Source organism: Crocodylus porosus, unplaced genomic scaffold (genome assembly GCF_001723895.1).
Source record: "Crocodylus porosus isolate Cpor-Errol unplaced genomic scaffold, CroPor_comp1, whole genome shotgun sequence".
NCBI lineage: Eukaryota > Metazoa > Chordata > Crocodylia > Crocodylidae > Crocodylus > Crocodylus porosus.
This window is the reverse complement of record NW_017728916.1, coordinates 9,687,576-9,704,218: the sequence shown is the minus strand read 5'-3', so window position 1 is coordinate 9,704,218 and position 16,643 is coordinate 9,687,576. Positions and strand designations below refer to the sequence as shown.

At 58.6% G+C, this 16,643-nt stretch overlaps 1 protein-coding gene across 4 annotated transcripts in view; it reads right to left on the bottom strand.

Annotated features, from left to right (window-relative positions):
• Positions 1-241: 241 nt before the first annotated feature.
• Positions 242-16,643, bottom strand: part of FHL1 (four and a half LIM domains 1) — a 49,950-nt gene continuing 33,548 nt past the window's right edge. For 2 of the 4 annotated variants that reach the window (XM_019536410.1, XM_019536411.1), the window contains exons 2-6: positions 3,064-3,248; positions 2,725-2,902; positions 2,261-2,430; positions 1,680-1,866; positions 242-1,221 (exon numbers count right to left, since the gene is read on the bottom strand). In XM_019536410.1, coding sequence (XP_019391955.1) covers positions 1,067-1,221; positions 1,680-1,866; positions 2,261-2,430; positions 2,725-2,902; positions 3,064-3,219 — 846 coding nt within the window. In that variant the 5' untranslated portion in view covers positions 3,220-3,248 and the 3' untranslated portion in view covers positions 242-1,066. Of the gene's footprint in view, positions 1,222-1,679; positions 1,867-2,260; positions 2,431-2,724; positions 2,903-3,063; positions 3,249-6,697; positions 6,826-16,643 lie in introns of those variants that run through there. The other 2 variants (XM_019536409.1, XM_019536408.1) reach the window with 2 other exon arrangements.

Genomic DNA, 16,643 nt, shown 5'->3' with positions numbered 1-16,643 from the left:
AGGAGTTTGGGGCTGGTCACAAATGCAAGTCTGTTTGCAGAAGACACAACCCCCTAATCCTGTGCTAAAACACTTCCTGGGCAGGGGAGCTGTGAGTTAACCCTGATGCCCACATGTGACGGATGCGTGCATATGCATACGCACACTCTCTCACTCTCTCCTTTTTGCAGCACATAAGGAGTCCAGGCACCCGTTCCCGGAGAGAAGCCCCACGAAGAAACAACCTTCCCCATGGCAGGAGTCCAAACAAGCACAAATCTAATTTTTATTAGCTTATCCAAAAAGACCATGGTGTGACAGGAGACCTGTCTGAAAAGGCGCGTTCACTCTTTCTGCATATTATGCTTCAGCAGAAGTATGGCAAAGGAATTAGCAATCCAGCTGGCAACAGCAGCGCTAAATAGTCAAGTAGCAAAGCTGATAAGTAAACCACCCCCACCCCCCACCCCCAACTAGCCATTCTCAACTTAGGCATGGCTTCCCTAAACCATGCCAGCGCTAACTCTAGCCTAACCAGTGTTTATCTTGTTAGCCAGCCCATAAAGCCATAGCATGCACTTGCCGTAACTTAGGTTTCATGTGGTCTAAGCTTAGGCTTATTCAGAGTATAAGAAAAGGCATCTAATGTTCACTTGCTTCTAGGAGTATAGCTGATAAGTACTGTTAGGAAAAATGCGTAAGTTAAAGCGCTGTATATACGCTTGTGTATAATCTTTGCATCTCCTGAAATGTTGATCTTGGCAGAAGATGCAATGTCCCTCGTCAAAACCGCTTCAGTTAAGTGTCAAGCATCAACTTAAGGTACATGTTAAAAATCAGCTTTGTGGCATTTATGCTGCTCATCACGCAGAATACTCAGGACCTGGCTGTCCGAGGCTACCCCTGCCATGCAGGTGGCCCCGTCAGCTGTTGCTCTAACCATTATATGAAAGCAGAGTTAGTTTTGCAGCCCACTAAATAGTTACCGCAGAGCTTTAAATCAAACCAAGCGTTGCCCCTTTGCCGAGACACTCATAGGCCGCACAGGGCCTCCCCCCTGCTCGACAGCAAGTGCGCAGGCACCTCCTCACAGTCTATGGGGACACTCGGGACAGTAAATCTGCTGGTTATGGCAGACAAAGCGGCGGTTAGCCAGCGGGCGGGAGCACTTCTTGCACTTGAAGCAATAATCATGCCAGGACTGGTCTTCATAGTTGACCACGCTGGATCCCCGACCAAAGCCTGCAGGGGAGAGGGGAGACGTTATGGCAGGTGACTGGTGCAGATGGGGGGCACAGTCCCCAACTAGCTCACCCCAAGAAAGCCTTGGGTTGGCCTCTGAAGAGTAGGTGCCTTCTTCCAAAGGGCCCCAGTGGGGACTCACCACGGGGCAGGGATGAGCAGAACAGAGCAAAGGTGGTAGGGAGGCAAAAAGCGGCTCTGCTCCTCGCTTGGGGCCAGCCCCACCAGCCTAGGCTTCAACATCTCCCTTCTAGGAGCTTGTTTAAGGCTGAGAGGCAGGGCCTCAGCAAGAGGTCCAGACTCCCCACAACTGCATGGGGGCCCACCTGTGCCGGGAGCACTCTGGACTGCGGCTACAGCACTTGCTCTGGACAGGGGAGAGGCAGAGGCTGGCTCCCCTGCCCCTGGCAGCCCCAGCCTGGCGGCTCACTGCGCAGCAGGAGGGCTGGCCTGCCTACCTGTGATGGGGCTGTGGCAGCCTGCACACTTCTTGGCAACACACTCCTTGTAGCAGTCCACGCAGTAGAAGTCATTCTCCACGGCCGTGAAGCGCCGCCCCCCAATGGGCTTCTTGCAGCTGGAGCAGACGAAGCACTCAGAGTGCCAGGGCTGCTCCTGGTAGGTGATGCCTCCGGAAGTGATGGGCTGGGGGAACACGAGGACAGACCTGCTCTAGCACCGCAGGCAGGCTAGCTCCTGGGGTGAAAGGAACCCAAATCCCTGGGTGTGGGGTCCCCTCTCCTGTGCCACTGGCTGGGCCCTTGCCCTTCCTTTCTTCTGATCCAACTCTCCCCACAACCCAGCCTGGGAATCGCCCTGTGCTCATTGCCTCCAGGTCTGGGATCATGGCAGGCACCAGCCGTCGGTAACCTAGTGCTGTCCTGCCCAGAGGGTCTGCTCCAGCTGGCTGCTTGCTCCAGGCAAGAGGCACACCCCACACCCTCCACCCCCCTACTGGAGCTGATACCAGTGAGGGGCACAATTCTTGTGGGGCCTTGACCCAGGACCTCAGGCAGCCCAGGACTGCTGGCCCACTTACGTTCTTGCACTTGGCACAGGTCTTGGCGAACTTGTGCTCGTGGCAGGAGACACAGTAGATGTCGTCGCCCTTGGGGAAGAAGCTGCCGGTGCCAATCACGGCCTTGCACTGGTAGCAGGTGAAGCACTCCTTGTGCCACACGCTCTTCTTGTACTCCACGTTCTGGTCACCTGCAACACACAGCGCCAGGGGTTGGGGCCAGCGGCACAGGCCCCAGGACTGCTGCCAGCCCAGGGGCCGAGCACTCGGAGCAGAGCCAAATGGAGGTGCTCAAGGAAAAGGCCGCTGGTCGGGGATGGTCTAGGTCTAGTGCTGCCTGGTTTTACAAAACATTTAAGGTGGATTTGTCTGGGCGGGTTTGAACACGGCAGGTCCTGCTGCAGGCAGGGGCTGGATGAGAAGCTCCCTCCCACCCCTACTCCGCTCCGCGCACGGGACGGGAAGGCCTGGGCCTGGTGAGCTACCTGCGATAATGGGCTTGTAGCAGCCCTTGCAGCGCGGAGCCTCGTCCTTGGCGGTGCAGTTGCTGCACCAGACCTTGTTGTTCTCACGTAGCATGAAGGGTTCGTTGACCAGCGAGGCGTAGCACTTGGTGCAGTGGAAGCAGCTGTCATGCCAGTACCGGTTCTTGAAGTGCAGCTCCTGGGGGCAGTCGCAGCAGCAGTGTCACGGCCAGAGGCACCCCCAGCCCCGCGCTGCCCCTTCCACAGGTGCTGAGGGGGACCTCAGCCCTGGGAAGCAGCACCACAGCCCCTTCCCTCCTCCTCCAGCACCTGCTTGGCCGCAGCCAGGCCCCCACCTACCTTGGAATCGGCGCCGATGGGCTTGCGGCACTCGGTGCAGGTGTTGGCGCAAAACTTCTCGAAGCACTTGACGCAGCAGTGGCGCCCCTCCTTCTGCACGTACTTCTTGCCATGCAGCGACTCGCGGCAGTAGTGGCAGTCGAAGCGGTCCGACATGGTGCCCACTGTGTAGCTGCTGGGCCCACCTGTGGGAGAGGGGGAAGCACATGTCAACGCCGGTGCCCCGGGCCCATCTCGGCACACGGTGCCGTCCCTCCCAGGAGGCGCAGGGTCCCCAGCCCTCTGCCCCCTGGGCCAGGGTGCGGTGATGGGGGGGGAGGGTATCCCCCCCACTGTCTTCTGCTGATGGGCGGGGGTTTGTGTGCTCAGGGCAGAGCCAGGGACTAGCAGAACCCATGCCGGCGCAGCCTGGTGCCCCGAGTGCCCGCACGCCGCTCCCTCTCCGTGCCAGCTGGACACGCTCGCACAGCACTGGGGCTTACGCCTGTACCTTCTGCTGCCGCCAGAGAGCAGCTCAGGCTTTGCTCATAGAAACGCTAGTGCGGGGAGGAGGGGTTCCTGGTACCAGCGCATCCATGCCAGGTGCAGCAGCCTGCTGCCAGCTGTGATTTGCTAGCCGAGGGCAGGAGGGTGCATGTACATGCACATATGCACGCACGTATGCATGCATGCACACCCACTCGTGCATGCAAACACATGTACGTGTACACACACACACAGTCCTGCATTTACTCTGTAGCTGGCTGCAGGAAACTCTGCCTACAGGCTGAGGTTTTTGGGCAGCAAACAAGTCAGATGCTCTCTATAACCTGCTGGATGGGCCTAGCCCGCTCTTCACCCTGCACCTACCGCCCTGCCTGCAATCACCCCGCTACATGCTGCGCTGAGCACGCCCTGGCACCAGGATGCCCGGAGATGTTGGCTCGCTCAGTGCCAGCAGCTTCCCTGCGAAGCCAGACGATCATGTCCTGCTCCCATGACTGGCAGCTCCCAGCTGCTCCCACCCTTCCTCCACCTGCAGTCACTCAGACTCGTGTGAGCTGGCACGGTACCGGATGCACCCAGACACCTGGGATTTGCCACGAAGTCACCATGAGCAGCACCGGGACCAGGGCCAGGAAGGCCTGGCTGGGTCACCTCCCACCCCATGAGGAAGGATGGCGGCAGCGGTCAGCCCCAGGAGAGGACAAGGGTAATGCCCTGCTCCACCTCAGCTTGTGGGGAGAGCCGGACGGAGCCAGGAGCTTGCAGCTGCTGCTTCAGCACCCCTTGACGTGAGCTCCCTGGAGCTGCCAGTGCCGCAGGCGCCCGCAGCACCCTCACGAGATGCTCCCATGCATCAGCCCTGCTGGGCTGCACCCATGCATGGGCTCGTGGATGCAGCCTGGTGCTGTGCACCAAAGCCCTGGCTGTCCCAGTGGCAAGGTCATAGCCACCCCACCTCCCTGCCCAGGACCCCCGAGCTGGGGCACCACATATAACAAGCAGCGAAGCTCGGGGCTGGGCAGGACCTCGGTGCCGGCTGTGCCACAGCCAGTGCAGGGCTGGTGCCCTCCATGCAAGGTGGAAGCACAGGCCTCTGCACACCCGGGTTGGGGGTGTCTGCAGGCCAGGCATTGCCCATGTGCCACCCCACTTCCTGCCCCTACCACCAGCGGTCTCAGACCTCTGCACCTCGGGCTCTCATCCGGACAGTCCCCAACTAGTCGGGGGGGAAAAAAGCTACGGATCAGGGAACTGGGAAGACGAAAAACCCAGGAGGGAGATCCGGCTGCACAGCTGTGCAGGGTGGGGTACTGCCCATGCGGGGGGTGGCGGGGAGAAGGGACAGTGCACTGGCCGCCGGCTGAAGGGGCGGTGGTGCATTAAAGGCCAAACTCCATGCAGAGCACAAAGCAACACCAAGAATTTGCAATATCCAGGGAGACCTATAAGCCCTGGGCCGTGGTCCTCCCAGCCTCCGCCGGCTTTCCTGAACCAGCTCCAGAAACTAATCCCGCACGAAGCTGGTTCCCAGAAGCTCTGGCAAAGCAGAGCCTCAATTTAACTCCTGGCCACCGCACCAAGGCCCCAGGCCAAGCCTGTGGCCTTCTCCAATATCAGAGTATTTCATGTGAAAACAGGCTAAAATTCAGCAGTTACCTAACCACAAACACGCCAACTGTCTGCGTGTGCCAACCTGTCCCCATTCGGGAGCCAGGCCTGACCTGTCGCCCGCCCAGCGCTTCCCATCCCTCCGGCAGCGTGCGGCGCCTGCCTCTGCCTCCCCGCACAGCTCTCGGCCTGCATTTCGGAGCAGAAAGGCCAATATAGTATTTTAGCCACCACTCTGCCTTGCTGATCATGCCCAAATCCAACAGAGTTGCTTATGGCCCTGGCTGCAAAGGATGGATGCGGTATCACGGGGCCATCGCTAGGACCACCTGCGCTAAACCTGCAAGTGGACAAGATACCAACGCCCAGCGCCGTGCACCAGACTCCGCTCTGAACTGTAGTTCGCAGCCCGCTTTGGTCTCCCGCCCGGCTCAGCTGAGGGCAGATGCTTTTCTGACCTGTTAACCTCACATGGGGGGGTGGCAGCTGCAGTGCTAGGAGCCCCAGTAAGGGACCGGGAGCCCTGGTACAGCAAGACGGTCCCTGCCCCAAACAGCTCGCACCATGTGTAAAAGACAGTCAGACGCGGACGGGCGGGGAGACCACGGAGTCGGTGGCCAGCGCAGCGGGCAGTGGTCCCAGCACAGCGACCAAGTGAATGGGACCGTCAGGGTCAGCGCTAAGAGCAAGGCACCGCGAGTTGCCCATTAATTAAACACACAGCCCGTGCCCCACGTGTGATGGTGCAGAGCCCCGTGCTGCAGGTGCACGTGCAAAACCCAGATCCTTGATGCTTGAGGGCAGGTGGCACCACCCAAAGGCAAATCCAGCATGATTTAACCACCTTGCAAACTTCCCCCTCTGGTTGTAAAAGCACTTTTACTCCTCATTAGACCTCAAAGCCCTTGTTCTGCGCGTGCTCCCTGCACCTGCTCTGCCTTTGCTTTTCTGGCAAGATTCACGAGCGTGACACAACCACCTCTTTCAGCCTGTGGGTGTAAAATATCCATGACCCAAAATATGCAGGGCACATTTGTATAATCCCTGCATGGCAAAAGCTTTCTCCTTCAGGAAATGGGCTGGAGCGGCTCAAGGAGGAGAAAGAGAAACACCAAGTAACCACGACCCGTCCCCTCCAGTGCAGCAACCTGCGCTGGTATTTTACCCCGGAGGAGAGGGCAAGGAAGCAGAAACCTCCCCGCGCCCAGTGCCAGTGCCCAAGCAAGAAAGCTGCGTGGCAAACATCCTGCCCCGCAGTGCCCACCCTGAGACCATGTAACGGCCACCCTGAACGCGCAGCTGACGTGCACCACGTGCACTGCGCACTGTGTTCATGTCCCATTCAACACCCCTGCACCGGACTACACCCTGACGTCCTGCAGCTGCAACACCCCAAGCACTGCTTAGTGCCCATTAGGTGAGTAAGTAGGCAACAAGTAAAAAAACCGCTTTTACGACACGCTATTCGGCTATTAAAATACACTGCGCAATACAACAAGACCGCCCGCCGATAAACGCGTCTACGGTATTGCCGTGTTACCTGTATGCCTGTGGAAAGCCATGATTAAGGGACTAATTCACAAGCCGCCCCTTAGACAACTGAGTTCATAGTCTCTCGCCTGATAAGAATGTGTCTCATTTGATAACATACATTTAAGGGGAGGCTATTAATACAGAAAGACCTAGCACCAGATGTCCACACCCCCTCCCCAGGGATCACCATGTTAATCCCACTCCAAAATTCTTACCATTTTAGGTGATCCAAGGGAGAAGAATAGGATCCAGGGACAACATATAAATACCTGCACGACTACTTCAGCATCCAAATTCGTTCTAGAGGCGGCGGGAGCGCGGCTGCAGCTCAAACGCCCGAGAGGGCACAGCCCGGCCTTGGCTTTCTGGGCAGCTCGCAGGCATTACAGTGTATACCCGGGGGTCAGGGCTGCCCCACACTCGCTGGGTCTGAACAGTATTTAAACAACAGAAGCTGATTACAGGGGCCAAGTGTGAGCTCCCAGTGCCACGCAAGCTAGTGTGGCCCCTCCAAGAGTGAGCAATACGTACTTCTATTATCCCAAAGGAAACCCACTAGGAGAGCAGGCACTTTAGTCTGCCCCCAAAGGCTGGCACCGGACCCCTGCACAGGGGCTGGACCTCGGCGGGTTTAACGAGAGCGTCCAACCTGCAATGTGGTTTTATTTCAGGGTAGCTCAAGGGCCTGAGCCCCCCTGCCGTCCCCTCTGCTCGCGCAGCAGGGGAAACCACAGCGCGGCACGGAGAAGCCGCGTGAGAGGCTCAGCAACGCCGTGCCATCGCTTTCGCAGCTGGAGCGGAGGCCACCTGGCCGCTGTCCTCACGAGCCGCGCATCTCAAGTGTGTCCCTCTAGCTTACAGCATGTGGCGGCAGGGAAGTCGTGTCAGCACCACGCTATGTAAACAGGGCCGGGGCGGCAGACGGGGATCAGTGGCCTGAGCTCGGGGCTGGGAGCCAGGAACGCCTCAACCCGAGCCCTGCCAATGACACTGACTCACTGCGCGGCCGTGGGAAAGTCAGTTAACCTCCCGAGCTCGGTTTCCTGCCCTGGGCACCTACTCAGGGGAGCGCTGTGAGAAATGGGCTGCTGTTCCTAGGCCAGGCTATACAGTTTGTACAGTAATTGCGCTGCCTGGCACTAAGCACTGCTGTGTTGTGGGGCTTGGGAAAGACTCTCGCTTGGACCACGGGCAGGTTGGCACGCTCCACCGCAACGAGCACAATGCAAGCGCGCAGCACGGGCTGGCTGTCGTGACCCAGGAGCCCCGTGCTACAACTCGGCCCACCCCGAGACACGCCGGCAGGGCTAGACTCCGTTCCAATCGCCGTGTGCGTGTGAACGTACCTCACGGCTGGCAAGGAGAGCGTGTTTGATCCAGAGGAGCAAAGAGCAGTCCGTGGATTCAGCACGCTGGGCCGGGATATCTATACAGTAGTGTTGTGATGGCCTGGCCGCTGTGATGGTCCCAGAGAAAAGTGAGAAGCAAGATTTGTTGGGTAACATCTTTTATTGAACCAAGTCATTGGTATTCAGCATCAACTGCACCTGCTCCTTTTCCGGACCTGAGGAAGGACACATCGTGCCCAAAAGTTTGTCTAATATTTGTCCCAACTATACAGCCGGTTGGAGAAAAAGCCCTGCCGGCCCGCCCTAATCAACACGTCAGACTGAAGCAGACGACTCTCCTGGGCCGGGAAGTCACACGGCTCCGAGCAACCGGGCTGCTCTCGCTGCACACGAACGGTGCAATGTTCACAGACAGCTCCGTCCGTCTGTTGGCAACGTGCAGGGGGTTCACAAGGATAACCATGCTCCTTGTGGTGCCAGTAGCGATCTGGCATGCTGTTCACCCTATGGTAGGCGAGGGTTGGCATCCCCTGGCTGCAATCCCACTAGGTAATTATTTTCTGCCTCTCTAAACGATCCCCTGCGATTTCAATTAGCTACAGTAAGCTTCGCTTCCTGTCCTAAACGGCAGTGTCACATTCCTGAGCGGCATTAAACCAGCTGTCACGTTCCACCCCAGAGATGGCTGCAATTCATAGACAGAATTGGAGAGGTGCACATGTACATGTCTAAGCATGCTGCAGGCACGCTAGACGGAGGCCCAGGGCCTGTGTGAGCGTATTTCACACACACACACACACACACACACACACACACACACACACACACACACACACACACACACAGTCTCCCAGATATACCAAATACACACATCCATATGTGCCACATCCACAGGTGCCCATATATAATATGAAGCAGGAGCAGGAAGGAACAGGGGTAAAAGTAGAGACTGAGAAAACGCAGCAGGGAAGCCACGGCCCAGAGGAGGCTGATGGCAGTCCTGCCACCACCGCCCGGGAAGCCAGCGTTTCATGCCAGGAGCGCGGCTTGCAAAGCCCTCAAGGTGCCAGAGAAAAGTCAGCCCGCTCCAGCGGAAGGCAGCGGCCACCCCAAGCGACACGAAGCACGGCCCTCTCCCGCCCGGGGCAGCGCTGAACCGCTGGCGGTCATGCCTCCAGGCAATTTCCAGCTCCTGTCCAGGCCCGTGTTCCTCCCCAGCGTCCCCCAAACGCCCCATTACACAGGGTATCCTTATATCTATTATGTCCCAGCCAGAGGTCCACTGTGCAGCCAACCAGGTCCTCACCCCACGCACGAGGGCTGCGGGTCTCGATCTCCGTGGGGAACTCCACTCGTCTCTTGATTACAGAAACGTCACGGCGCTGCCCTTCTGCTGCAAAGACCCGAGAGAGGGCACATTTTGTTCACTCAGGGTCTCTATTGGAAATCTTGGGGTTTACCTTGCGACTCACAGGTAGGGGTCTACACACCTAAGGGTGCTGCAGCACCCTTGAAAGGACCTCCTGGCCCCCGGCTGAGAGTCACCGCACCGCGGGGAGGGAGCCCCTGCAGAATCTCCTCGCACCGGCATCTGCAGATGTTCAGGGCACCCCGGCCCTGGCACTTGCATTTCCCTCCTCATCTGGCCTGAGGCCTGGGGCTGCACCCCCTGCACCTTTCTATTTAGTCCCCAGTTTCTTTATGTTTTTTTCCAGCCAACTGAGCCCCGAGACATTTCCCTCAAAGCCGCTGTTTATCGGCTGGGTGGCGGCTGGGCTGATGGCATGACTGAGCCGTAGTGTCACCGACTCAAATACACAAGTGATTCAGCATTGTGTTGCCCAGAGTATCTTTCTTGACCTAAACAATCCTGCCAGAAAAATGTGTGTCTGGACAGCTCCAGCCCTTCTCGCATATCCCTGTCACTCAGCGCAGCCGAGAGTCACTGAAATAGGACCGCGGCTCTATCCAGGCATTGACGAGCCATTAGTCACCATCAAAGGGACGAGCGCGCCGCAGTACATGCAGCGCGGTGCCCACCTTTCAGGGAAATGTTCCACTCCGCGGCCCCCCGCGCGCCGCCCCGGCTGCACACGGCACCAGCAAGCGAGAAGGGGGCGCGCTGACAGCTTTGACCCGGGCTAAGAGCGCTGATCTGCTCCGCGGCCCATCATCTGCCGTCCAGCTGGCGGGGGGGGGTTGTGCCCCCACGCCAGAGCTGTTGCGTGTGATGGCGCAGGACAGGTGCAGTCAACACTCCCAAAGCGGGGCCTGCCGCAGGCAAGAGGGGAGTTTTCGGGGTGGGCGCCTGTGCAGCGAGGCCGCGGCGAGACCGGCTCACACATCCGCAGCTGCCCGTGGATCCTCCAGGAGCAACTGCGGACCCGGCGAGCCTCCCGCTCCTGGGGTGCAGGCATCCCGGCCCCCCCACTCATTGCTTTCCCGGGGCTGGGCCTCCGCTGCCCGGTCCTCACCCCTTCATGCAACACCGGGCAGCTGGCTCTGCTGCCCCAGCCAGTGGGGAGAGGGCAGACACCCCGGCAGGGTGCTCAGCTCCCCTCCTCGGCGGAGCTGACGTGAGAAGGGGGCAATGCCCAGCGCCGTACGCGGGAGAAAAGTCTGGGCAGAAAAGCAACCGGGCGGGGGTGAAAACACTGCAGAGCAGAGTCTGGTGCTCAGGGGACTTGTCCCCTCACATGCTCCCAGGCTGCCCCTCACCCCGACCGCCGTCTAAAGCCCAGCCGAGCGGGGCGGTCATGGAGACTCCCGCCCGCACCTCCTCCACGAGCAGCCCCCGGCCAAGAGAAGCGCCACGGTACTGCCCCGGGGGGCCTAGCGCCACGTGATGGCCCCCCACGCGGGGGCCATCTAAAAGCAGCAGGCGCACAGCCTTGCTCACCAAAGCAGCCGGCGACTGCACGCTAAAGCGAAGCTGATGCTTCCCCTGCTGCCTCCGCGAGCTGGGGAGCAGTGCCAAGGCGAGGGACTGGCCTCGTGGTCTCCGGGCGCCCTGCGTCTCGTGGGAGCAAGCTGGACGGGGGAGACTGCTGTGCGTCGAGCCACGTGAAAACTCTGCACTGATGGGCGGCGAGACCACCCCCCAGCGAGAGCCCCGCGGCCTTGCGCTCTGGGGGTGACCCCCACACCGCCAAGCACGCCAGTCGCGCGGGGGGCTGGAGAGGGCCACCGTAGGGGAGGCACGCTGGCACTGCCATGGCGAGGCCCCCACAGCCGGCCGGCTCCCACCCTACATCGGCAGGGGCTCAGCGCCCCTACAGGCACCCCACGGCTCGTGCCACGCACACCTGCCCCCTCCGAGCTCGCACGGGAGCGCAGAGGAAAGGAGAAATCGGGGCAAAGCAGGGCAAAAGGCTGGAATGGAGGAGGCCGGGAAGGAAAGACGGTGGAAAAGAGGCAAACAGGGGGAAAAGGCTGCAGCCATGTGTCTCCTTCCACACGCCGGGGTATTTTCAGGGCTGCTCCCATTCGCCAGTGAAGATGTTTCTGTTTTATTTCCATCTGCTCGCCTACAACAGCCTCTCCAAGGATGTGCTCAGCTCCACCTGTTGTTGACAGGGCTGGCCACCGATCGCCAGCTGACGCCCAGAGCCAGGGGGCAGGAATAAATCAAAGGCTGCTTTGTACATCCAAGTTTTTGTTCAATCCCTCATCCAGCCTCCCGGCTATTTTGGTCTTGGAGAAGGGACCCCGTGCCAGGGCGCTGTCCCTGTAAGGTCAGGGGAAGGCTCGTTCACAACAGCATCCCTGAACCTCCTTTTTCTCTTCTTTTCGGCTGCCTTCTGGCTCTCGCTGCGGCGGATGGACGGCTCGCTCTGCGGCCATGCACCGCGTCCACGCTGCTCTGCCCCCCATCGAGGGCTCGTCCTGCGGGGGATCAGGGCTGTCCCCGCTGGTTTAGCACCTCCGTAACGATTAAAAATGTCACCTTCTACTCCCAGAGCTCAAGCTGCAAGGCTTTGTCCGAGCCATCGTGAGGACAGGGCGATTCGCTCTCCGCCCGCACCACGGCAGGAACAGGCCTTACCCCGGCGGCAAGGGTTCATCTCTGTGCTGCCATCGTGGAGCAGGACGGTTAGGATGAGGGGGCTGAAAACTTTGCAAAGTCCGGTGTACCGCTGAGGAGCGGGGGTTGTGGGGTAGCACAACCGGTAGCGCACAGGGGACGGCGCTCTGCAAAGACTTCGCTTCCCCGACACATCCGGAGCCGATTCCAGAATATTTAGGACTCCTGGCATCCTGCTGGACGGAGGATTTCCCCGGGGAAATCCCAGCCTACCAACCCCGCCTGTTCAAAGTACAGGCAAGCAAACAACTGACCCGTCACGCTCTGAAGTGGCTGAAAAACCAGATTTTTAAAAAAAGAAAAAGCAATAAAGCCAGGGTCACTTTTATTTGCCTTCTGGTATCTGAGGTTAGACTGGTTCAGAGGCAGCTACTCTTTGCAGGCCGGAGGCCTGGAAACTTAGTGGAAAGAAGGTGGGAGCTGGGACCCTCGTGGCATCGAACACGCCCAGCAAACGCCCGGGAAGACGAAACCGCAGGAAGTGCCCGACAGGCAGGCCACGGCAGCACTCTGCTCTGCCAGGCTCACCGCCAGGCCCCGAGACACGCGCTCCCGCTGCGTGCCACGCTGAGAAGAGCCGTGAGCCAGTCCAGACACTGCCCCGGGGGCTGAGGGACAGAGGGAACAGGGCTTCCCTGGTCAGCTCTAATTGCATTAAAAAACCGTGGTTGAAGAGCACTGTTGGGATTGCAAAGTCAGGGTTGCCTTCTCCCAGCGCCGTGCCTGACACCCAGGGTGCAGGAGGAGCAGCGCAGCGCCGGCTCTAAGCCACGGAGCCGGCTGGGCTCAGGCCGCCCCACGAGACCACCCTCCCCACGGTCGTGGCAACGTGGAGCCTCAGGAGACGCTGCGCCTCCTCCACGACACCCATCCCCTTCCTCTTCCCGCTGCCAGCGGGCACGTACAAGTCCTGCAGCACCGCAGATTTGCACAGAGGTGTGGACTGAGCCTGGCTATCAGATCGCCGTGGAAGTGGGCACGGCCAGCAGGTCACAAAACCCCCTCTTCATCAGCAGAGCGGGCAAATTCGACCCGGAGTCACTGCCCGCAAGCAGGCGCCCACGTCCCACTTTGGCGCAGCTGCTGGATTTGGCATCTCGGGCCTGCGAGACGTGCCCCAGGCTGTCGGTCGCCGCCGCGCTCGGAGCCGTGGCTCACCAGGACAGCGCAGAAGCACGGGGCTCCCAGGGTCGCGCGGAGCGGGAAGGACCTGACGGTGAACCTGTCCTGGGCCACAGGAGAGAAGAGGCTGCAGAGGCAACCCGATTTCTGCCCGTTCCCAGCTTTGCAACCTTAACACTGCTCTTTTACCACAATTTTTTAATGCAGTCAGAGCTGTTCACCCAGTCACCGGTGGCTGCTAGGGGCTGCGGGATCGTAGCGCAGGTCTCATCCCAGCGCTGACCTTAGCGCTGCGCGCTGATAAAGACCCAAGATACTTCTCCAGCCCTCCCGTCTCAGATATCCACACTGATTTCAACACTGTATCATATGCCGAAGACCTTTTTATGAATCACAGCATGAGCCTCCCTCTGGTTTTGGCACGGAGCCACGCAGGCGCATCCTCGTTGCTCGCACGGAGGGGCATGGACATCCTAGTTAGACTTGTCCCTGGGCATTTACAAGGGGGGAAAAAAGCACTTTAGCACACAGGGCTAAGCCAGACTGCCTCGGGTGACGGTTGACAGGCCCTGGAGATTATTCAGTGCCATTGCAGCAGCCATTTGGGTCCATGACTCGATGCAATTCTGGTCTCCCCATACTGTTTAGCGTGCAACAGTCCCTGGCCCCGCGGAACAACTAGTGCAAAGCAAGCTAATGTCCTAGTCATTGTATTTTCAATAGCTAGACAGCGAGTGAAAGCCTTCAGATCCACTGGTTATGAATCCATATTAAGGCTAACCATCCCCACAGCTTCACAATGCTCAGCCCTGTGCTTATCTTTGCTCTCCCGGTCCGAAGAGATCAGCTTGCAGGGTTGATGGTGTATTTTGGTTGCTCTGACTAATTGTCAGGACATATGTCCCAAATTCTTTACAAGGAGAAACAAAGCTGTGAAGTCCTTTCCAGCAAGACCAGCGGGCTGGATTAGATGCAAAGGTTACCTTCCGAGGGCTCTGGTTTGGTCCAGTTACTTTTCTTTCTAACTTTAGAAAAAATCGTATTTTAAAGTGAGCCAGGGGAGGGAAAGAGGGGGCTCTGGTTTCTTTTCTTTTTTCAAGCTAATATCTACCCGCAACTCAGAGCAGCAAACTAATCCCGTTTTTGTCACGCAGCCAGCACAGGGGCTTCCTTGCCAAGTGTGATGGTGGCAACTTAGTGCATGGAGGACAACACGATCAAGAATGAATCCCACCGTAGTCGCTGCTGTCCAAACTAAGGAGACAGCCATTCGTTTAGTAAGAATTTAATATTCATGAATAACTTTGCTCTGGACCAAAATATTTCTCAGACCAGCCCTCACACCTTAGTGCTAATCGGATATGCTGAGCTGCTTTGCTGAGAAAATTCCTCCTTTGTTGTATTATTTAGCAGATGTGACTGAAATGCTTATCCCATGCAACCCTTCGACAGGCCAGGCCTGGGCACAGTTCATCTGTACCTGAAAAAATTAAATCCTTCCGACCTGGGGAAGCCAGGATCGGTGACAGGGGTCCGAGGTCGGTGGACCATGAGCAGACCGCCTGGCATCCGCTACCCTTCCCCGTCGCACGCCTGCAAGAAGCCTGGCCCTCGCTGCTCTAGCACACGGAAGCTATTTCGCCCTTTCTTGATGTGCGCTAAGGGTAAATGCAAAACTTAAACAATAGCGGAAGCAGCCGTGACTTCGTTCATGCTTGAGCAGATCCGATCAGGCATCTGGCTTGCCCAAAGCCACGAGGCAGAGTCAAGGGAGCGAAGGCGCCGGAGTCTGAACGCCTAACGGCGGTGCCGGACCGGGCACGTCGTTTTTGCACAGATCAAGGTAACTGCGTTGCAGGCATTCGACTGGCTTCAGAGCCCAACTCCCGTGTCCAAGGGGGCGTTGGTGCTTGGTGACTCCCCGGGGGACGGAAGAGTTTAGAGCCAAACTTGCTTTTTGGTGGGAACGAGTCGATTCATCAAAACCACACCGTGTCCCCCAGACTGGGGAGCTTCAGCAAAACCTTCATCAGGAAAAGACCTGCGGACCAGAACGAGACCGGGGAGACCCTCGCCAAACAGCCCTCACCTCAGGGCAGGGCCTTGGATCTGGGTCCCCAAGCTAGTGACTATGGGGACATGACCTCCCCTCTCTTCCCAGGTCCATTTTAGGAGGGGTATTTAGGTTCCTGCATCACTTAGGTGTTTTCAAATTTGAATGCATCCATGTGCGATAAATCCTGGCAGGCAACACTCACTTTGCAGGGGACCGCAGGCGGGGTTATTTGCCTTGTGATATCTAAGGCACTTGTTTGCCCTCTCTGTGGCTGAGAAAATCAACCCAAGCAGCCCAGGGCCCAGGCGCCGGGCAGCGAGCGCTGGAGAGCGCCTTTGCTTCGGTCCGGCACCAAGCAGCCGCATCAGCATCAATTTTCCCTTAGGGATGTTTTTTTAACTGCAACTTCGTCCTCTTTCGGGAAGAAGCACGCCGTGCAGCTCAGCCCGGAAAGGAGGGGCCGAAACGGCGCACCCTCAAGGGACCCAGAAACTCCCAGACATGCCCTGGCCCACCACGACGCTGCCAGCAGGCTCTGGGAGGAGATGCTGGCCTTTAGCAAGCCCCCCGCCTCTGCCACAGTGCCGGCCCTCCCCGAAACCAAAACCCCGAGAGCCAAGACTACGTATACGGGCTCCCACGGAGTCAGAGGAGATACTCCGGCAGCTTAAGTAGCTCCAGGTCCTCGCTCTGATAACAGGGAAGAGTTTTCCTCTCCGTTCCCCTCTTGTGTGGAAACCCCCGCCCGGTACCCCGCTGGCCATCCCCACCCCAGGGACCTCATTCGTGTCGTGTGCTATGGCCGGGAGAGGAGGAGGGGAGGGAACAGGCTCTTCTCTGCCAGGTGGCCAGGCCGGTGCTCAAATTTCAGCTATGAAGGGCAGCTTTCCACCAAGGTGGAAATAGCAGAGGAGCTTTTTCCTGCCACCCTTTTTTTGCATGCAGCTGCAGGCGCGAGCACGTTATTCCCTCTCTCCGGTACCCGTCGGGCTGCACGGCCCTTGTACGAAGCCGTGGGAGGAATGATTCGGCCCGGACCGAGCGCTTTGGCGCGTGTCTGATTTCACGTGCAGGAGAAAATGCACTGAGACCAGTGAAAGTCCTCATGGGCTTAAAGCTAAGTCCCCGAGCTTCGGGGCTGGCTCCAGGCCTCACATGGTAAAATGCCCGGAGAAGTAGCTGGACAGGGACAGTAGGGAACCAGCCTGGCCACGTACAACTCCTGGCCAAGCGTCTGAATGAAATGGAGAGTCGGCTCCAAGGGGCAGAGGGGAAAGGGCAGTGTGAAATGAGTGACCAGCTTCCACGACAGATGCATCGTGTGCTGAAAAGGAGTAGGGGG